Genomic DNA, 23144 nt, shown 5'->3' with positions numbered 1-23144 from the left:
TTTCTTTTGCACCAATACACCAAGACAAATTCATTGTTTATGTATATGTTCTGAGAAATAGAACTGATTATTTTTTTATTTTTTATTTTTTTATAATTCTTTATTTAGGATCATTGCATTTCCAACACACTGTCATTGCGGGTTACATTCTTTCACAGTCTGATCCATTATTCTTTTTCTTCTTTTTTTATTTTTATACATTGTATTACAACATTAATCAGAACAAAACATGGGGTGTTATATAAAATTACAAAAAAGGGGAGAAAACAAGAAGAAAAACCAAACCAAACAAAAAAAAAAAAAAGAGAAACACAGTTTAATCGGTTTCCCCCTCCTTCCCCTCCCCTTCAAACATGGGCCGGGCATCTCGGGGAAATATACATTTTCCATGTCTTCCAAATTTCCTCAAATTTACAGTCCTGGAGCCTCAAAGAGAAAGTAATTCTCTCCATTACATACATTTCATATATAATGTCATCCTTAATAGATGGGGTTTGGCTGGATTTCCCCCCTGCCTCATAGTATCTTTGTTTTAGAAAGAACATCTTCTTTTTAATGTCATTTTAATATATTTCATTTAGTTCATTCTTCCTGTCTATTTCTTTTTTTATTTCTTCATTTAATGTCCTAGGAACTGTATCCTATAATTTTCCCGCTAAGTACAGCTTTAGATGCGTCCCAAAGAATCAGAGGAGATACTTCCCCATTATCATTTTCCTCAAAATAATTTTGAAGATCTGTTTTTAGTTGCTCCCTTATCTGGCTTTGAATTCCAGTATTTTTTTTCTTTTCTTTTCTTTTCTTTTCTTTTCTTTTCTTCGCTTTTTGGGGCATGTTCTTTCCCCTGCTGTGTCCCCACTTGTTGTAGCACTTCTTCAAGAAAATTCGAGTTATATACGGACACTTTTAATTCCCTCTGTCGGGAGCCTGTTGCTCTATGCTGCCATTGTGTACTGCGCCAGACCGGAAGCCAGAACTGATTCTTATGTACTTTTAACTGACAGGCATGGTTTAGTACATGCATCTGCACTATAATCTCTGTCACCTGTTACTTCGACATGAGTTGCTACAAATAAGGGGTCATTCTCACATCACAGGCAGAATAATAAAGCAGTTTCTGGAAACTGGATGTGGACCAATGAAGATCAAGAATAAGTGGGACTTCTGATAGCAGCTTTGCCAACAACAATGGTGGAGGAGAAACTAATCTAAATCGTCTTTTTTAGGGTACAATATTCAGGACTAGAGCTGCTTCTAATGCTAGGGCAGGGTTAATTTACCTTCAGTGTTTTCATGGACACATTGCCTTGAATATAGTAAATTAGTAATAGCAGTAAAGTAAGCATTTCAAATTGGAGGTGGCAAAACATTAGAATCTGAGAAGAAGAGATAGAGAGAGGCCTTCGAACTGTTAACGTCATCATTCTCACTAACAATGACCTGAGAACAAAGAGAGAAAAGGTGTCCAAATATCCCAAGAAAGTAATAGATAATGCCTTCTCCACATTCCCCTCTGCGAAAATAGTTATCTCGACCCTGCTACACACATGGGACTTCAGCAACCTTGCAACAATGAGGACCAGTAAGAAGTGCTATAATAAACTAGGACAGTTGTTTTGCCAGTGCAAAAAGCACTGTTAATGAATAGAGGCCCTTAATTAGGTGTTGACACTTGACTATTGTTAAAGAACTAAAATGCACATGCCTACAGTAAATAGGGTTGTTTGTTCAAACCTAGTCTCAAATGTTTTTCCTTAGGTTAGAGACTCAACAATGCCTAAATACATCATTTAGGACTAGGTATTTGCAAAGACCTTACTCTTTGATATGTATCACAATAGTCAAGATACGGTAGGTTTTTTGTTCCTCCACTGAGAGGATGACAGCTTCATTTTCAAGCTGACTGACTGTTTTGTGAAATAACCCTCCAAATTTTGCACCTTTTCAATTATTTCAACAAACAGGTATGTGGTGGCGTCTTGGTATATGTCTTCTGTCAACATCTGTTAATATGTAAAGCAGGTCACACCTACCCATTCAAACCCATTGACAAACCATTAACAGATATATAGTGTATATTCACACAACGTATATTCACACACCACCTATGGACTGACGACGACTCTACCACTGAACCACAGCCAGCTATACCTATTATCTTCTCTATACTGTTACAGAAATGTGTATTGTACTACAAATCTTTATAACTGTAATTTTTGTACAATTGTGTAAAGATTTGAATTACACCGACTAAAAGTATTTGTATTTTTTCCCCAGGACAAGGTGGATGCTGGACTTCCCACTGCTATAGTGAGTATAACTTATTCAGAAAAGGTTCAACTTAGATAAAGAATAGTTTATATTTAAATTATTGAAAACAACCCATTTATTCTAAGTCTTCTGATAGTAGATTTTAAATGCACTTATGATGAGTTATAGCAATTTTTAAGTGGCTTCATACCAGAGAAATGGGCAATAAATAGAAATCACAGGTTCGGCTTTGGGAATCTTGCCTTTTGCACAGAGATCTTAGTGGTCGCGTGTATACATTCTATGCACCGTGCAGCAGTCACAGTATATAAACATCACTCCTCCAGTGGAAGTGTAAAAGGCCCTAACCCTTGGAGAAAGAACACAACATTTTCAAACACAGCAAATTCAAAAACACACAAGTCCAAAGGAAACTTTTATAAATATGATGCAATTTTTTTTTTTAAGTGCTGTAAATAACGCCAGAAATGCTTCAAAGCCAATAATCAAAAGAGATCTGCACATAGCTTTTAAGGAGTAGTTTGATGTATTTTAATAGAACAATTAACAAAAGAGATTAATGCCACAGAGAGTACAGATTTTACAGGACTTTAGAGGATGTCAGGACCAAAGAAACATTCCAACCCGAAGTCCAACATCTGTACTTAGGTGGTTAGCCTACTGAAGCTTTCCATCTGTAAAGCAGTTTTCCTGCCAAAATATGAGAATAAAGTTGATTTATGTTTAAGTTATAAATGTGTGACCAGAAACTCATGAAACACTCTGCTTTGGTTTGGTTATTGCTTTGATAATTAAGAAATTCAGTGTTTGGGCTCGTTCTGCTTCTTTATTCAGTCCGTCCAGGAAGTCACAATGTTGTGATCGCAACAATTCATGTAAATTCAAACAGACCCCGCAATTTCTGGGCGACCTTGCAATTTTGTCCAATCACCGCAACTTTCCTTCAAAAGAAAAGAGCGCACAACTTCATGCGCTAGTGTGCGAGAGACGTCACTGAGTGAGGCAGAGGAATATGCTTCACAAAGTAAATAGCTCTGTTCAGGTTAAAATATCACTCAATCTCATCAAAGTGTGTGTAAGAAAATAACTGACATGAAAAAAAATCACAACTATTTTGAAGTTCTTGCTTCCTGCTGCAATTTAATTGCAAAAAACAGCTAAGGACATTACAACATGCATTGCAATTTTTTTGAAAAGCTACCGCAAAATCAGACATTTTAATCCCCCCAAAAGTCAGTGAAATCCCGGAGGGACTTTTTATTGTCAGAAGTTAAAAAAGTCTGTTTACAGAAAGTCTGGAGGGGCTGATGTGAGAGTGCAGCAGTAAATTCGCGCTACGATACGTAACGTGATACATACAGCAGAGAATTTACCTCGAGCCAATAGGAGGGTGAGTGATGTTTATTCCCTGTGTTTACCGCACTGTGCCCAGAGTGTCTGCACGTGACCACTATGATCTCCATGCACATAATTAAACGGCTGCATATTATCTGGAGTTTATATTATTATATGGCTATTGCAATGAGTAAAGTCTTTTAACTGCTCTTTTGTAATATTCAGTAATGGGAATAACAGTGTTACTTTTTTCAATAATGAGTAATCTAATTTATTTTTTTTCCCATAATTATGGCGCCAGAGTTTTATGGCTGTATCTGACTAAAGATGACTTAGAATAAGTCACACAGTAGCTGTCATGTTCTCAGTGTTGCTCTCCGATGTGCAGAGGCAGACTTGACTGCGCGTCCCTTTTTATTTTCTTTCACAAATCCACTATTGCGAGTCCTGTTTGCAAACTGAGCACGCTTTATAATAACATAAAGCGTGCATGTGCTGTATTATGACATTATGTGCAAGAGGTAATTATGATTAGGCACAGTTAGTCCTGGTGCAATGTGACCACGGGCTTTGCCGGCCAACTGGGGAATGGCGCAGCAGGGGGCCAATTGTGTTTGAGTATGGCACGTTATGAATTGCCAGAGTGACCGCTCTAAATACACCCGCGTGACTTTTTTTCATTGTATAAGGACATTGTGTGTGATCTTTATGTTTTTTTTCTTGCTTTATCTAACCAGTTCTAAACTGTATGTTTTGTTTTGTTGTGTTGGTGTTTAGACGGTGTCAGGTGTAATTGCTGTTGGAACATCTCATGGCCTGGCTCTAGTCTTTGGTGAGTGAAAACTTTAGTATCCTCCTTCTTTGCAAATATTTGTTAGTGGAACTTGAGGCATATTAAACTTCTTGTTACACAAATCCAACTACTGAATACAGTTTTAATGACTGTGCAATCTGTTTTAAAATGTACTGCCCTTTTAATGGGAGTACTTTGAGCACATTTGAACCAAATGTTCATGATTTTAACACCATATGTTACTGTTGTTATCTCTGTTGAGAGGACAATTATTATTATGACATCTGTAAGAAAACAAATATTGAATAATACAGAAAAACACAGTTATAACACCCCTGAGGTTATAAAAACTGACAGAAAAACAAAATAAACAGGGCCCACCATCAGTGGAAGTTTCAAGCCAGTATGCCAAAGTGCCTCTTGGGCTCTGTAAAGAATTCCTTATGAATGTGTTTTCTTAGTCCAAATAAAGTCAGAGATAATCTTATTATGATGTCAAAGTGTTTGATTAAAGATTGTTATTTTTTTAAAACTGTATAAAAAGTTTTAAAAAAAAGTAGTATATGTTGCGTTCTCATAAAGGAGCAAACTTATGCTTAAATAGATTAGGGATAATTCTTGCTTTTGACTACCAGGTATGCTAAGCTGTCAGAAGTAATTAAAAGGTTGAATGTGCAACATTTTCCACATAAATATTGCAGAAATCGAGTGTGTCCTCTGAAAATAACTCTGTCATGACTGTCTACAATAAGTGTGGCACGCGAGTCCCACTGTCTTATTTTACTTACTTATTGTTATATTGCAAGGACCCAGCTTAATCCGGCATAGCATCATAACTTCCCTTTAACAAGCAGAAATCTTCAACAGACGGAACAGCCGTCTGCTTAAACAAAAAATCATAATCATATTCAGGTCACTTTTGCGTGCAGTATGAAGGCAGCCTTAAAGTCAGAATCTCATAACAAAAAAGTAACTTTGAATGTTGGGATTTCAAGAAGATATTAGTTTTCTGTGTTTTACGCATGGATTTACAGTGGATTCAAGGGGACATATTATGCCATTTCTTTCTATAATTAGTGTTTTTTTTAATTAGTCCAATGTACAGACGGAGAAAGAGCATTTCTCATATCAACACATTATAAAGTCTGTAATCCCATGATATGAATAAAACAGCTGTAACTTTTTACAGCAAACGCCATTGACCATGCTAAGTGACTGGTTTTATTCAGAACAAAAGCCTTGAACATGAATAACACAATCACCTGAATAAAACAGGTTTCTATGCATTAAAATAGTTTACGGTGTTAACACCGTCCATCCCCATGAATGAACCTACTCTGTATTTACATTAGCTTACAGTGCTAACACGGTACTAACTCTGCCATCTAAATAAAAAAAGCGTTTGCATTTAGCCCTGGAGCTAACGGTTGCTGTCAAAAAGAAACACAAAAGTATTTTAAAATACTTAAATTTCCTCCATCTGTTGATTTCGTAGGGATAGTTGGGACCAAGCTGTCCTTCAGGTGGAGTTTGGTGGCCAGTCCTGTTCTGTATGATGTTATGGAAACAGTCGTGCTGAAGTATTGCCTTGTCTAGTTGGCTCACTCTAACAAGTATTTTCCAGCTACGAAAGGGACATTGGGTGGTCTCACATTAGGCAATCCTTAGCAATCCCCACGTTTGACCCCCATTGTCCAGTTTGTTTTACTAGCCCGAGTGTGTAACCTAAACTGTGTTGTTCTCCATTGTTCTAACTGAGACCATGCTTCTTGTGAACAAAGGGGTGTTAAGACGCAATGATGAATACCATACCATACATTTATTTTTATAAATGTATGGTATATCTATTTTCATTTCAATCGTCCAAGATCAATCATACAAGCTACAAAGTCACAAAATATCAAATACTCATCAAACTGTTGGGAAAGCCAGAGTGTATAAATGAGATTTGAGGCGTGTCTTAAAGACCTGAAGGGTAGGAGCTTGTCTTATACTCAGGGGCAGATTGTTCCAGAGCCTAGGGGCTGCCACAGAAAAGGCCCGGCTGCCTCTGAGCTTCCGCCTGGTACAATTTACAAGAGATAACTGTGCTCAAGTGGAGCATTGTTAGTGCAGTAAAGTAGGCCTGTGTATTTTCCACAAGCTCACAATACCATACAAAGATCACGATACGACATGTAACAACATGTAACAATACAATATGTATCAATATCAGCTTTATTGGCCAGGTATGTCTAACACACAATGAATTTAACTTTTGTAGACTGCTCTCGCTGTACAATGTAAATATTAAATAATAAAAATTGGCTAAAAATATAAACAGGTAATTAAAGACTAATGTACAACACTAAGATTATAGTGCAGTGCTGAGTAGTGCATAATGATAATAAAGTAAACATGGGGTAGTTATCTTTTACAGTAGTTTTATTATAGAGTATGATCATTTAAATTAAATAATTTATGTACATTCCAGGGTTATTTCACAGCAGGCTTTTCCCGAAGTCCACTATGACGCAGCCTTTAGCGGGTTTATCTCCAAATGGTTCGGATTGCACCAGAGAGCCCGCTGTTCCACCTCCCATCTTTAGTCAGACTTGTCAGCGTCCTGGATGAGACTGATGGTGGTGGTGTCATCTGTGAACTTCAGGAGTTTCACAGAATGGTCCTGTGAGGTGCAGTCATTGGTGTAGAGGGAGAAGATCAGTGGGAAGAGAACACACCCCTGGGGCGCGCCAGTGCTGATTATTCAGGTGCTGGATGTGATGCTCCCCAGCCTCACCTGCTGCCTTCTGTCAGTCAGGAAGTTGATGATCCACTGATAGGTGGAGGCCAGCACTGTGAGCTGAGTGAGTTTGCGGTGAAGAATATCCGGGATGATGGTGTTAAACACAGAGCTGAAGTCCACAAACTGGATTTTAATGTAGGTCCCTGGGGAGTCGAGGAGATGCAGAATGTACTTCAATCCCATGTTGACTGCATCCTCCACTGAACCGTTTGTCCGATAAGCAAACTGCATATGGGGTCCAGCAGGGGGCCTGTGATGTCCTTCAGATAGCTCAACACCAGTCTCTCAAAGGACTTCATGACCACAGACGTCAGGGCGACGGGTCTATAATCATTGAGTCTTGTGATGGCGGGTTTCTCTGGGACTGGGATGATGATGGAGCTTTTGAGGCAAAAGGGCACTTCACACAGCTCCAGTGATGAGTTGAAGATCTGCAAGATGGGGTCCAGCTGCTCAACACAGACTCTGAGGCAGGATGTCTGGTCCTAGAGCCTTTCAGATCTTTAAGCCTCCTTTCCTCCAAGCTGTCCAGCATGGATCAGTACAGTTTGGTACGGTTTGGCTTGGTAAAGCCTGATCATGTTTGGGTTTCCACAGCTAACCATGCCCTATTTGGTAGGCGGCGTGGAAGCCGGATGCCGATAACCTTGTCACCTATGTAATAGCGTCACATGATAGCAGCTAATTGCTAACAGCTAACTCACTAATTAATTTAACAATGGAGAAAAATGCGACACAAACAAAATCAACAATGGAAGACATCCAGCTGTTTATCTCCTTGTGGCTCTTTATTACAAAACGCAATCCAGCTTTGTTTCTGTGAAGTCTGTGTGCCGCGAGGAGAAATACAGATGAATAATACGACTGGGTATTTTAAAGATGTTGTTGTGTTTGCCGCTGTCCAACAGGAAATGACAATTCTTTCAACCAATCAATGGATTGAAGTGTTTAGCTCCACCTTTAAGGGTCGGATTGATATGTCATCTTCTGAGCTTGTATTGAAGTTGAGTGGAATTTTATCATGAAAGCGCCATTTGATGCTGGCTCGGACTTCACATACTGACCGTGTGTAGCAAGCCTAGCTGTTTTTGCGAACTACTTGTCATATGTACATGGACATTGGTCCTGTTGCTGCTGTGTTTGATCTTGTTTTTGTGAATTTTGGATGACTCATGTACAACTCCAGACTGCTTTGTGTTTGTGAAAATATGGCATGTTTCCTTGATCTTTGCTTTCAGTTTTTCCCACAGAGTTTCTCGTCCATGCTTGTTTGTTTCTATATGGAACCCTTGCATCATATAGCTTTGCTTCATATGCCCCCTATTGGCTTTATTTGGAACTGCATCATGGGCAATGAGTCTTTCTAAACAGCCTTCTCAGCTTTGAGGCTATAAAATCTGCAATGATACATGTATTGACAAGAAGCTCATGACAATATATTCCCATATTGATTATTGAGCACAGGCCTACTACACTCCTTTACTGAACGGGGAGGGGGAGAATGCTTTGGCATAGTACACAGCAACTTGGCCTATTGTGTGTTAGCTGCCTTTCACTCAACATGATGAATGTTTCTTAATTACAGTTACAGTGAGTGATGAGGTCAGGTAGGTATGCCATAAAACATGCTCTGAACCTAGTTAAAGCAAACATTTAGTGTGGTTAACAAGAAGTAATTTTCAAACATTGTATATTTAGGGCATTTATTATTATCATATCATTATTGTAATTTTCAAAATTGCTAAATGAGTTAGTATCAACTTCCTACTGGAATGATGCTTAGATATAACTGGTTTGAACTGATTGGAAGTTGTTGCAGGCCTGACCAATGTCTCTTTTGTAATGCTGACATAATGATGCCTTTTCACAAAAACATATGAACATCCCTGTTAAATAGGTCACCAGTGCTCACAATTTTATTGATCAGGCTCTTACTTGCGTCACCAATCATATCCTGGAATAACTGGAAAATATGTATTTTGTCTTTTCAGTTTATTGAAACAATCTTTCCTAATCCCTTGAAGAAGTTCATTTTATTAGTCTCTGTTCTCTCCAGATAACAACCAGGCTCTTCGACTCTGTCTGGGTACTAAGTCAACTGGAGCAGAGTTTGGAGCTGTCTCTGCACTCAGCATCAACCATGATTGCTCAAGACTTCTTTGTGGATTTGCTAAAGGACAGGTTTGTACAAGGACACGTGCACACACACATAATTATAAATCAGAATCAGAATTGGGTTTTATTTGCCAAGTACATTTACACATACAAGGGATTTGTCTTGGTGCAAAAACGGTTAACAAAGGAAATTAGGCAAAAATAGCAAGAACTTAAATAATGAAATATGAAAATTATTACAATGTATAACATACAATTTAAAATTGTAAAAATATAAGAACAACAAAATGTGCAATGAAGGATCTGTGTAGTTGACAATGAAACATATCTATATATAAATCTGCATGTAAAGAAATATATTTAGAGTCCAGTGGGCGTTAATGTAACGCATAAAAACCGTTCCACCTTTCACATTACTGTGATTGTTTTCTGACTGTGGGGCTGATAAAAGTTTATTATGTAGTGGGAGAGGGGAGGGCAGGGACATTATTCATGAAGCTGACAGCAGAGGGGAAGAAACTGTTCTTGTGGCATGATTTTTTGGTCCTGATGAACTGCAGCCTCTTGCCAGAAGGGAGGGTCTCAAACAGTGCATGTGCAGTGGTCAGCCACAATCTTACCTGCACGCCTCAGGGACCTGGAGGTGTACTGGTCGTAGAGCTATCCATCTATCCATCCATCCAACCAACCAACCAACCAATAGCCACAGTGGGTAGATTGCTCAGTTCAACAACCCTGTGCAAACAGGGCCGACGGACCTACGAAAATGATTTATTTCCCTAAAATACGCTCCTTCTTGCAGAGCTCTATGTAGCTATAAGCTATATTTTCTGGTTGTTGTGCCTTTATTAGAAGGATAGGACAGTGGACAGAGCCGGAATCCAGGGAGAGAGAAAGTGGGGATTGACATGTGAGAAGGGAGCCATAGGCTGGAGTTGAACCTGGAGTTGTCATACATGGGCACGTGCGCACTAACCACTGCGTCACCAGCGACCCGAGTATATCTTAAAGTGCCATCTATACAGTGGGGAAAAAAAGCATTTAGTCAGCCAGCGATTGAGCAAGTTCTCCCACTTAAAATGATGACAGAGGTCTGTATTTTTCATCATAGGTACACTTCAACTGTGAGAGACAGAACGTGGGAAAAAAATCCAGGAATTGCACATTGTTGTATTTTTTTAAGAATGTATTTGTTAGTTATGGTGGAAAATAAGTATTTGGTCACCTACAAACAAGCAAGATCTCTGGGTCTCACAGACCTGTAACTTCTTCTTTAAGAAGCTCTTCTGTCCTCCAATCGGTACCTGTATTAATGGCACCTGTTTCAATTAGTTACCTGTATAAAAGAAACTTGTGCACAGCCTCAAACAGTCAGACTCCAAACCAAGACCAAAGAGCTGTTGAAGGGCATCAGAAACAAAATTGTAGACCTGCACCAGGCTGGGAAGAATGAATCTACAATTTGCAAGCAGTTTGGTGTGAAAAAAAATAACTGTGGGAGCAATTATTAGAAAATGGAAGACATATCAGACCACTGATAATCTCCGTCGATCTGGGGCTCCACACAAGATCTCATCCTGTGGGGTCAAAATGATGATGAGAACGGTGAGAAAAATTCCAGAACTACACGGGCAGACCTGGGGTGCATCCCAAGTGTCTTATTTGCACCGAGTGTCCTCCGAGTTGTCTCCTCCACTTGCGTCTTAGTCCCGCCCACCAGAGATGCACGGAGGAAACGAAGCCGAGGAGAGAGGACCGAGGAAATCAGCTTTAAGACACATGAGACGTCGTTTCCTCGACAGCGTCACATGACGCTACATCAGCTGATCACGTTCAGCTGTCAATCAGCCGAACAGCTGTTTATGTCCACACAAACACGCACTGTATTATTTCTAATCAAACACACACAGTTACAGTGTTTAGTGTCTTTACCTGATAAAAAAAACATCTGAAGAACAACCTGCAGTCTACTCATAACCAAAAGGACAGTTTCTACTGACTAAAAGATTTCATTTTGAATTGTCTATAATTATTTATTATTATTAAACAGTTTTGACTTTACCCAGCCTGTATTTAGACAACGAACTCTGTATTTTGTAAACGGATATTTATGTGTCAGGGTACTGAAAATGATTGATTAGAATCTAAATGATGAAACGTTCAGAAGATAAATAAGTGAGAATATAAAACGGACTCCTCTTCGTCAGACTCTTTTTAATCCCAGCTCATCACAGAGCGACTCTTTACAAACTCACTGATGTTCATATTCTGTTTATATGTCCGACGCTCCGTTTAGCGTCTTTTTAATGTCCGTCTTTTCTCCGGTATTAAACTCTGCTCATGTTGAGAAGTTTCACTGAAGTCTGATCCTGTGCAGCGTCCAATCAATGAGTGATATACGAGAAGGGGGCGTGTCTGTCAGTGAAAAGACTTCCGTGAAGTCGGCTCTCATGTCTCCTCGGTCATCGCTCCTCGGATCAGCCTCCTCTCTCCTTGATCCTCTCTCCTCCGTTCGCTATAAGAGCTTTGGGACGATCCTCAACATGGCGGCTTTGGAACTACTTCCGGTTCGGCCGAGGACCAAGGAGACTGCAAATAAGACACTTGGGATCCACCCCTGGTGAATGACCTGCAGAGAGCTGGGACCAAAGTCACAAAGGTTACCATCAGTAACACACTATGCCAACAGGGAATCAAATCCTGCATTGCCAGACATGTTTCCCTGCTTAAGCCATGTCAAGGCCCGTCGGAAGTTTGCCAGAGAGCATATGGATGATCCAGAAGAGGATTGGGGGAATGTCATGTGGTCAGATGAAACCAAGATAGAACTTTTTCGTACAAACTCAACTCATCGTGTTTGTAGGAAGAATGCTGAGTTGCAGCCCAAAAACACCATACCTACTGTGAAGCATGGGGGTGGGAACATCATGCTTTGGGGCTGTTTTTCTGCAAAGGGGACAGGACAGCTGAACCGTCTTAAGGACACAATGAATGGGGCCATGTATCATGACAATTTGAGCCAAAACCTATTTCCATCAGTCAGAGCATTAAAGGTGAAACGTGGCTGGGTCTTCCAGCATGACAATGATCCCAAACACACTGCCCGGGCAACAAAGGAGTGACTCTGTAAGAAGCATTTCAAAGTCCTGGAGTGGCCTAGCCAGTCTCCAGACCTCAACCCCATAATCTGTGGAGGGAGTTGAAAGTCTGTGTTGCCTGGCGACAGCCTCAAAACATCACTGCTCTAGAGAAGATCTACATGGAAGAATGGATCAAAATACCATCTACAGTGTGTGCAAACCTGGTGAAGACCTACAATAAACATTTTACCTCTGTCATTGCCAACAAAGGTTATATTACAAAGTACTGAGTTGAACTTTTGTTATTGACCAAATACTTATTTTCCACTATAATTTACAAATAAATTCTTAAAAATCCTACAATGTGATATCCTGGATTTTTTTTCCACATTCTGTCTCACAGTTGAAGTGTACCTATGAAAAATACAGACCTTTGTCATCATTTTTAGTGGGAGAACTTGCACAATCGCTGGCTGCCTAAATGCTTTTTTGCCCCACTGTACATTATATTTGAACCTTGGAACATAACCGCTTTCAAACAGTCCAAAAATAGCTGACTTCTGTGGCTTTGTCTTGACCAGTTAGGTGAATGCAACCCCTCTATTTGTCTTACCACATTTCCTGTCATGCGTATGCTTTCCTTTCAAATAAAGGCAAAACCTCCAAAAGTAATCTTTAATAAAAGGTATTTTTATAACAGTTACATCCTTTTCTCTCAGTCTAGTCTCCAGTCATTTCAGGATGTGAAAAATGTACAAGCTCTTTTTTTTTAATGATTAATATTGTACTTATAATTGTGTTTTCCTCTTGTTCTGTATAACCTGAACTACTTGGATAATGATTTTCTTCTGTCTGCTGGATTGGATTAGATTATGATGTGGGATCTAGCCAACGGGAAGTTATTAAGAACTATAAATGATGCCCACCCTCCAGGAACAGCAATACTACATGTGAAGGTAAACTCATATGTTACACAAAAAAATTAATGGTATCTTATTTATGGAGCCCTGTCATGTTGGGCATTGTTGGATTCTGCAACAGATATTACCAGTGCTTCCTCTTACTCAATCATTTCAAAAGAAACGGAGCTAAAAAAAAAAAAAAGATCCACTGAGTATGAGGCAAGAACAAATTTACTTTGGAGTGTTATGGAAAATTTTACTCCATGTGTACTATATGTGTTGTACGAAGGTATCATAGAATCTGTCATATAAAATGTATCTGAAATGTCTTAGAATACTACACGCACAGCATATTGGGTGTTTTGTGTCCCATCATTTCATTCCCTTTATTCTGTTTCTCACACTCTGTACATGTGGGAAGAGTCACCCAGACTCTTTCTCACTGGACTCCATCTCCTTCTCAGCCTTGGGAGATGGTAAATAGTCATGTAGTCTCTTTTCTCACATTAGGGGATTGTGCCCTGCCAGGTGGGCAGTGGCTCTATGTGGCATGATGGGGAAGTGCTCTGTGTAGTGTGATGGAAATGTATAAGTTTTCATGTTTGCCTTTTCTCTGGGCCTCTTTCTCTCCTCACCGTGTGAGAGAGGGGTCTTCGAACGCTTATCTTGCCTTCGAATAAATGTTCATTGAGACCAGATCGATGTTGGGTTTCTTTTTTGAATAGATCTTCTCACTTTTTATTTTCACTCTTTGATAATGGGAAAAATTCCACAACAGGAGTTACATGAAATGTATCATTGACCATTTTTTAATTTCATTTCTATCGTCTTGTGTCACAAGTTCACAGATGACCCAACTCTTGGAGTGTGCAATGACAGTGGAGGATCGGTTTTTGAGTTGGTTTTCAGGTAAATTACTCTTATTTACTTCAAATTAAAGGGATACTTCACCCATTTACATGAAGCTGTGCAAAAAGCATCATATTGCATCACATGAAGAAAACTTCCAGGCAAAGAAAAACATATTTTTCTCGTCTCAGGGCAAAATGAGGGTTGGATTCACGACCATTCAACACTGCTACCATGTTTCTAATGATACAAAGCTTCATGCAAATGGGTGAAGTATCCCTTTAACTTGCTCTGTTTTCAATGCCATGCGCCGGGTAAAAGGCACAAGGTAGGCCATACAAAGCTACTAAATAGGACCTTCATAGAAATGCAGCTTAGCTGATGCAATGCAGTATGTAATAAAGCAAGTCCTATGTACAAAGTGCTCAAAGGCAGGCAAGAAGGGACAATGGATGAACTGGGAAACTAGAAAAGAGGAAGTTCAGTTGGAGGGACGTGTGGAGTATGGAGGACAGCCTTGTTTTTTTTGTTTTATAGGGGCTGCTTACAATGTGCTGCCATCACCACAGAACCCAGTGATGACGGAGAAGAGTCTCGCTAAAAATTTAGGGCACTGTTGTGTAGATTGGACCAGAAGCTTTGGAGCATGCTCCGATAGATGAGGTCTGATCCCTTTGATGTTATAGAATTTAAGTCGACATGACCAGGCAATTGAGGAGACTTGAATCTTAAATGTTTGTTCGTCAACAATAATTAGCCAAAGTTCCAAGCAGACTTTGTGGGCATGACTTCGGTTGTACCAAGCTTGATAATGATCTATGGTTGCATAGATGGACTGGCTGGGATAAGAAGGAGCTCAGTCTTCAAGAGGTTGAGTTAACAGTAACCCACAAATTTAAAAAAAGCTTTGTGCTTAAATATATTAAACTATTACACAGCCTTTTATCACACATGTAAGCATTATTAAATGTCTTAACATTTCTGTCTGAACTTTTTCTTAATTAATTTAAAACAAACTTTGATTCTTTATCAAGAAGTTTAGCTGCCATGATAAAATCTAAAAATAGGGAGTGCTGTGCAATCATTTTTTATTCATTTTCTCTCTCCAATTCCTCTCTGTGCGTTTCCGTTAATAATACATTTGATATGTATTTTGTTTGTGTTTCCAGGAGGGTAATGGGAATTCGTTCCTGTGACTCACGATGTCTATTCAGTGGTTCTAAAGGGGAGGTCTGCTGTATTGAACCATTACGTGCTCCTCCAGACTTCAGGGACCATCCCATTACACATTACTCTCTGCTGGCAATGGCCTCTCTCACAAAGGTTCAAATAAGCACAGAGCTAGTGGGGTTCCCATCATCTGCTTTTCCAACAAACTCTAGTAAGGTGTATAATTGTGATGATTTTGGCTTCTGGTTGTCTTCCACCAGATATTGGTTATTGGACTAAAGCCTTCACTAAAAGTCTGGATGACCTTTCCGTACAGCAAGGTCAGTATATCTGTCTACTTGTTTACCTTTTTTTTGGCCCTGATTTTTGATACAAGGACAGGTTTAAGTGCCTGTGTTCATGAATGGCTTGTATTGCACTGGCAATAAGACCTCAAGTGGAGTGCTTCATTCTGGCACTTTCTGTTGCTGGGTTAAGAAAGCGGTCTTGCTGCACTTCCACTTCCCATGGTAATGACTGTTAAGTCTGTTATAAACTGCTTGGTGTTTTGTTCGTTCTCTTTTAAAGAATACTTAGTCCTTCATGAATTTGACGAACTTTATTTATATTCCATTACAGAGTTGTCACCATGTCGTTAGCCTACCACTTCTAGTTCTACTTTCTTCACTCTGTCGCGTAACTCTAATGATGACCCGCTAACACCACCTTGTGGTCAACTGTAATAACACTTGATCGTCACACTTGGTATATTTAATATTTACTTTAATTTAAAAAACTTATTACCAAGAAAACATGACTAGATGTCAGAAGGAACTAACAACTTTTTTTTACAAAAAAACAATCAACATTAGGAATGCATTGATCAGATTAGCCACCGATATAATGTAAGAAATTCTCTCTTGCTAGTCTGATCCATCCAGTGTTCCTCAGCTGGCCTGGCAGTTTGTTCCTACTCAGAAGACTGTCAACCCTGTACTGGCTTTTTGTAAAGGGGATACTGTCCACTTCCTCCTGGTATGTGTAAATCTGTTATACTCTCATGTAGCAAGCCAGCTCTTAAGCTGTTGTTTGATTGCTGAATAGAGGTTTTACCAAATACATGTTAGATACCTGAGAAATATGAAGTACCGTAATCTCTTTATTTGTATAGTGCCAATTCTTGCAAATGTTATCCCAAGACAATTTACATAAGCACCTTATTATATTATTTACACAGACTAGAGGTAATCCACCATAAGCACAGCTCTAATCAACATTTAGCAAAGTTAAAGTTATTCTGGTTTTTATTCTAATATTCCTGCATGCTTAACTGGTAACAGTTTATTGTGAGAAGGTTAGCTGTCTTTTGTGACTGGAAAGGATTCTTCTCACTTCTGTTTTTTTTTTTTTTTTTTTTTTAAACCTTAGGTAAAGAAAGAGGACACGGGTACTATCCACGTCATCAAACAAAGACAACTCCACCTCATTTGTGACATCATAAGCTTAAGTGTAAGTTCCTGACAGTGACAATGATTGAATTTTTTAATGCATACTTCATTTGTCTCTAACTTTGTTAAGAAAATAACCCAGAAAAAAAGCTCTTAGCTAAGTAAGTCTTAACTTTATTGACACACCTCACACACATCACAACTATTATGGAGGCCATAAATCTGCTGTTTATTCAGAAGCAGGATTAAGGTAAAAATCTTTTTACGCCTAAAAATGAAATGGCTTGTACTAATCCGAAATGGTTCTTTACAAGAGAAAATTATTAGGTGCAGCAGCAATCCTATACAACAAAGAAGAAATGACAATATTGTTAGAGTAGACATCCCCTTGTAGGTGATAACGGTAAAGTATGAAAGTATGAACTGTGTAAAGCCTGCTCCTTGGTCAAACAAAGTAAATTTCTCTAGTGATAGCAATACATCTCACCCTTGTGACAGTAACAAGTCTCAGCACTGAATCCAAAATGTACACCACATCTGGTGACATTCAGTATAATTGCCTATTTTACTTGACATCAGTAGCTCTTGATGTTATAAGCTTGTGGATTTGAAAATACATTTTCTTTGACGAGTACCAGGGAGGGATATAAAAAAGTTGTGATTAAAATCTTATATGGCCTATGTGTAAATTAAAAAAAAAAAATTTGTTTGATTTAGTGCATCATGCTTGACTTGTTATTATCCCGTTTTTGTGTTTCTACAGTGGATTAACAATCGCACTCTGGTCCTAGTAGACAGCCATGAAAAGCTGCAGGTTGTGGATCGGCCCAGTCAGGAAGTTTTGGAGACTTTGGATTTAGATCAGGTGCAATTGGTCTATAACAGCCGCCATTTCAAATCTCTGGCCACTGGAGGGAATGTGTCCCAGGCTCTGGTGAGGGATCAATTGATGGATGACATAATCTGAGTTCAAAATAAATATTTGGGTATAGATTAAGCCTAATAAATGTTCAAGAACAGTTAAGGCTTTAAAGCAATATTCACAATAATCTGGATTTGGTAGGTTAGAGGTAAATCATCAAATATAGTGCATCTCAAGAAACTTGACAATTAGAAATTTAAAATTGGATGGACCGACTGACGGATGTAATGAAGGACCAGAGACAGACAGACAGAGATTTACATCCTGAAATTCAATCAAATACCAGAACTGTAAATGCTTAGTGGAATGTAGCATACCTATAAAGTGCTTTTTTAAAGCCCTTGAAAAATTCAAATTTGAAGTTTCATTAAGCATTTACAAAAATCTGTGTGAAGCCTTGCGTTGCTCTCTGGGCTGGCCCAGCTTACTCTGCTCGGTTCCATTGCGTTCTCCTCTGTCGGATGGTCGTTCCGTATTATGACATATACATGCAACACTAACTCAGATTGTGTTAGATAGAAAACAGGGAAGCAATAAACAGTCTCTTGTTCAATCTTCCATGAAGCATCTCACAGTTTTCCTTCCTTGCACACCTGCCTGCCTCAGCTAATCAAGACGGTCGCCTCCCAGCCATTGGTTGTATGAAAAGCAGGATGGCCTGCCCCTCCTCTAGCTTGACAGCCAACAACCTATCATGGACAGTATTGCTGTAACAGCACACTACCTGTGCTCTGAGTCTTATATGAACAAGATACTAGTTATCACTCATTTTCTCAATTTTACCTATAAACCTACACAGTTTCTCCAAAAGCTTGTTTCTGGATCCACATAATTTCAAGCAGTTTGGTTGTATTGAAATATTTTATATCCTGGTAATTTCCTACTTTTCATACGTTTTGAATAATGGGGTGAAGGGCAGAAGAGGGAACCTTTCTCTCATTGAGCTTCATAATCCTTTCCCAAGTTCTAATTGTGTTCATTAAAATAAGTCTATTTTGGACCTCGGGTGGAAGCAAGGAAGATTCATTTGTGACTAGGCTAAGTAGAGATAGAGAAGGGCACGGCCAAGAATCAGGAATGACACTACAAAATGTCTTAGCAACTCAATTATTCATATGTGGCAAGCCCAGTTGTGGAACATAAAGTTTGGCATTGACAGACCACCACTCTCTTTCGGCAGCTGCAATGTTTTAAAATTAAGACTTTTTTCTATGCCAAATACATTTTGAGATAGATTTATCAATATGGAAAAACACAGATTTATTAATCCTCCTCAGCGTGAGCATTTGCATTAGGTATAATATTCTCAATTTCCTACCTTTTTAAATAACAGGTTAACATTTTAGGATTCTTAAAATGATTTAACATATTAGTATGTGAGGATTTGTTAGTTATTTTTTTCGCTAAGCTTCTATAAGGTTATATAAGTTTTAACTAAATTTGTATTGTGTCTTAACAGTCTGTTGTTTTTTTAAAGGCTTTAGTTGGAGAAAAGGCCTGTTACCAATCAGTCTCAAGCTATGCGGGGCAGATTGTCTATTTGGGCACCAAGGTACTTTGTTCCATGTGTTTATTAGTTAATTTATTGTCAGTGTGCACTACATCTTTAAGCTATCATTTCTGGTTTTGCAGCTAAAAAATGACATCAAAACCAGAAAAGACACCCGGTAAAGAATAGCATGAATAGCTTACTTTCATCTGTTACTGTCTTTTACTCAATATCATACCAGAGGGAGTGATGTTGTGGGGCTTACTTACGTTACTGTGGACTTCAAGTTAGTGGATAGAGTCAGGCAAAGAGAGTTGGGAATGGCGTGCAGAAAGGAGCCACAAGTCAGATTCGAACCCAGGCCACCCACTTGGAGGACTACACACACAAACCACTGCGCTATACATTATCCCGCTTATAATAGGGTTATTTATTTCTTCCACTTAAAAAGTGGCCTGTTAGAATGTACAGTTAAAGCTCACAATAAACTTAACATTTCCACTGATATTGAAGTAAAATGATAGAACAGATATGCATTAATCTACACAGCATCGAGAGTACTTTTTTTCTATATTAAAATGTTTGGGTTTTTTATCCATCAGTAATTCATTCTTGATGACACAAGCTGATATCCAGAAAAAAAACTGAAAACTTGAGTTGGATCATAATGTTTAACAATGTAATGTCCCTTTGTCCCCCAGTCTGCTCACATTATGGCCCTGAGGAACTGGAGAGAGGTATGTAGAATATTGTTTGCATTTGTCTTGTCATTTTTTACATGCTCTCCTGCAGTTTTCAGTGTGTAGAAGTGTTTTACTTTCAAATGATAGAAATACAATACGGTATAATCACTTTGATGCTGTCTATGCCTCTAAATCATGGTTTCAGACCACACTTCTGTTGCAGTGCAGCACCTATTTAAATAATGCATCTAAAAGTCAAAATCATGACCTGCATTTGTTTGCATTCAATTGATTTCCAAATCAAGAAAAGTAAGAATTGATTTACACTGTTAAAATTGACTTAAATATCTTAATTCTCACAATAAGAAATATGTATATATTTGACAGACCTAATGATGCATGTTTACTGTGCATTACTTTTCAGAATTTTTTTATGACTGGAGGATTTTAAAGAGTGAGAATATATTGTTAACCTCCATTGTTCTTTGAATGATTTTAGTTTTCACCATTGGACAAAGCACAAATTGCATTTTAATAATTCTAAATAATCTATTTTCCTTATGTGTCTGTTTTTTTCCAGCGCATAGACTGTCTGTTGAAGCAGGAGCATTTTGCTGAAGCTCTTTCCTTGGCCTGGTCCTTCCATGAGGGAACAGCTAAGGCTGTGGTTGGTGCGTATAATACATCTTACAACAACAACTAGCAAACAAAATGTTATGACGATAACTTCTGTTCCCTAAGGAGAGGAACAAGATACAACACATAACTATTATTCAATAGCAAACAAACAGCACACATACAGGACACAGGGAATGTAATCTCCTTCGCTCCTCAGAAGCAGGGAGAATGTCAAACGCTCAATAGCTCAAAAGGCAGATGGAGCCAAAAAAAATCCCCCCTGCCACGGTCCATGCACTTTCCTGCAATTGGCCGTGCAGTCGCCGAGATCCTCCGGGGTGACATAGTCAATGACATAGGCGGACTTGTACAGTAGCTGCGTGAAATACTGTATGCGTCAGTCTATAGTGCGCCTCGATCTCTCTCTCTCTCTCTCTCTCTCTCTGGCTTTTTCTGAGAAAAAATTCCACTGTAATCCTAAATGTTTATTTTGCCTCTGCATTTGGTCATGGAGTGTTTAATCTTTACTACAGAATTGTTTTAGCTACTCATTCTCTCTTCGTCCCAGCGCTCCTCCGTGTGCTGTGTGTTTTCTGCATTTCAGATCGCATGTGAATAGGTTTTATATATGTTCTTGGTTTGAGATCAATTTAGCAATTTTACTTGATATTAAAGTGTGATTATCACAGCATCCCAGTGTAGAAGGTCTTTAATTTTCCATTCTGAAGTCATCTTGTACCTACATTACCCTACTTATTCATAGTCTCCAGCAGAGGTGCAAATGGCAGTTGGATTGATGGGTGGAGACCCAGACCCACTGTCCGAGCTCACCGGGGTGGGGGTTGCATCAAACCTATTGAATAAGTTGAGGTAAGTTCAACTCAACAGCAAAAAATGGGTCTGCTTTAGCTTTGGACATAGGCTTGCGGCAACCAGTCATCTTCTTCATGCCATTCCACACCTCCTTTGAGTTGTTCTGACCCATCTTATAGCTGTTCTTGGCCTCCTTTAGCTTCTTCTTTAGAATCTTTTGGACAGCCCTGAGCTCCTCCCGATCTTTAGCCATGAAGTCCCTCTTCTTGCTGTTAAGAAGGCCTTTGACGTCTTTATTGATCCATGGTTTGTTATTGGAGAAGCAGCGAACCTTTTTAGTTGGGACTTTAGTGGATTTGTATCCTCACAAAACCGGATATAGTCTGTAATGCAATAAGTGAGTCCTTCAATGTCATCTGTGTCAAGTCCAAGTCTGCAAGTTGGAGTGGATCAAGCTGCCAAGTTCTTTTAGCTCTCGGAGATGGTAACATTATATTCATACACTGGAGCATAGTCAGTGATTACAATTGGATTATAGTCACAACTTTTGATGGTGCTCAGTTTAGATTCCTTCAGCAAAGATTGAGAAGAACGATCTAAAACTGAGTCCAACACAAGATTATAATCGACTGCATAATAGATGCAGGAAATGGAGTAAGCTTCAACATAGCTGGTAACAATGTGTATTGCGACTATGTGTTTTGAGTGTTGGTGTTCACAGAAGTGGGTGAGCATGCCACTCTTGGTCTTCTTGCTCGTGATCAGCATCATCACCATCAGAACCATGTATTAATTGTGGAACTGGTGCAGAAAATTTAAAGTGTCATTCACGATCAGCCATGTGGTTTGTATGTATGTTGAGTAAGTGGGATGGTCTCAGTGACAATCAAAGCTATCTGACATGGGTGGGGGGGTGCTGTTTCTGCAAGGCGGAGCTGATGCACCTCTCTGCGAGCGTCGGAGCACAGGGGATACAACAATACCTGCAGAAGGCCAGAAGGGCCACAACTGTAATGAGAGACACAAAAATAGACAAGATCAGAGCCATTTACCAAAACGAGAAGTCATCCAATCTTTCAAGGGATTGTCAACGCCTGAATGCTCTGCAAGCGTAGTTGACAGGGAAAGAAGGCTGTGAAGAGCCTTGATGACAGAACCATCAGGGGCTTTGTTGTTGGGGATGAATGTGCAACAGGAAGTTCCAAACATGCTGCAAACGCCCCCCTCTTTGGCCAACAGCATGTCGAACGCCATTCTATTCTGTAAAGTCATGAGAGAAGTGGCTGCCAGTTGCTCAGAAAGGCCAGCAACGGCATCACAGGTAAGATTAGTCAGTAGTTGCACATTATAATGAACATAATTAATTCTCTCAACATTTTTATTCGGTGTAATCCAAACAAAAAGAGATTCAAAGCCACTGGCAATTTGGTCAGCAAGTTTATACTTATAAGGCACTCCATGAGGGACCCCAATAGCATCAATATATGTGGGGCCCTTAGAGAGGTCAAAATAGTCGGTGAAGTCCGTGTAGATGCAAACTTCTGATCTCCTACGCCTGGAGGATTCGTGAGAGATAGAAACATTATAATGGTTCCCATCATGGTCACAGGCAGGATCAGGGTCTCCAGGGAACAAACACCAGTCCAATCGCTAGGAAGGGTTTGCCTAAGGGAATAAAGAGGACAATGCCAGAATAAATCTGCACAGGCTTCCAACAGTCCATTACATTTATTGTTAACATTAATCGTCTCTGAGCATAAATGAGATGCCTGAAAACATAGATAAAGTGTTGTATTCTCTCGGTTAGACAATGACACACGTGAAGGTTTGACAAACAAATGCAAAGAACACTTAACTCATTCACACATTTATTTAGAGTCTCTTAAGGAGTC

General features: G+C 39.2%; 1 protein-coding gene across 1 annotated transcript in view; it reads left to right on the top strand.

Moving 5' to 3' along the window:
* Window positions 1-23144, top strand: part of vps8 (VPS8 subunit of CORVET complex) — a 129300-nt gene that overhangs the window by 17543 nt on the left and 88613 nt on the right. The window contains exons 5-17 of the mRNA XM_079362628.1: window positions 2278-2310; window positions 4384-4438; window positions 9241-9365; window positions 13249-13335; window positions 14123-14190; window positions 15300-15453; window positions 15561-15620; window positions 16207-16314; window positions 16708-16788; window positions 17491-17661; window positions 19127-19201; window positions 19840-19875; window positions 20402-20492. Of these exons, the coding sequence (XP_079218754.1) occupies window positions 2278-2310; window positions 4384-4438; window positions 9241-9365; window positions 13249-13335; window positions 14123-14190; window positions 15300-15453; window positions 15561-15620; window positions 16207-16314; window positions 16708-16788; window positions 17491-17661; window positions 19127-19201; window positions 19840-19875; window positions 20402-20492 (1144 nt within the window). The remainder of the gene's footprint in view (window positions 1-2277; window positions 2311-4383; window positions 4439-9240; window positions 9366-13248; window positions 13336-14122; window positions 14191-15299; window positions 15454-15560; window positions 15621-16206; window positions 16315-16707; window positions 16789-17490; window positions 17662-19126; window positions 19202-19839; window positions 19876-20401; window positions 20493-23144) is intronic.

Source organism: Symphodus melops, assembly GCF_947650265.1.
Source record: "Symphodus melops genome assembly, chromosome: 15".
Lineage (NCBI taxonomy): Eukaryota > Metazoa > Chordata > Actinopteri > Labriformes > Labridae > Symphodus > Symphodus melops.
The sequence above is the reverse complement of the archived record's forward strand: the minus strand, read 5'-3'. Positions and strand labels throughout refer to the sequence as shown.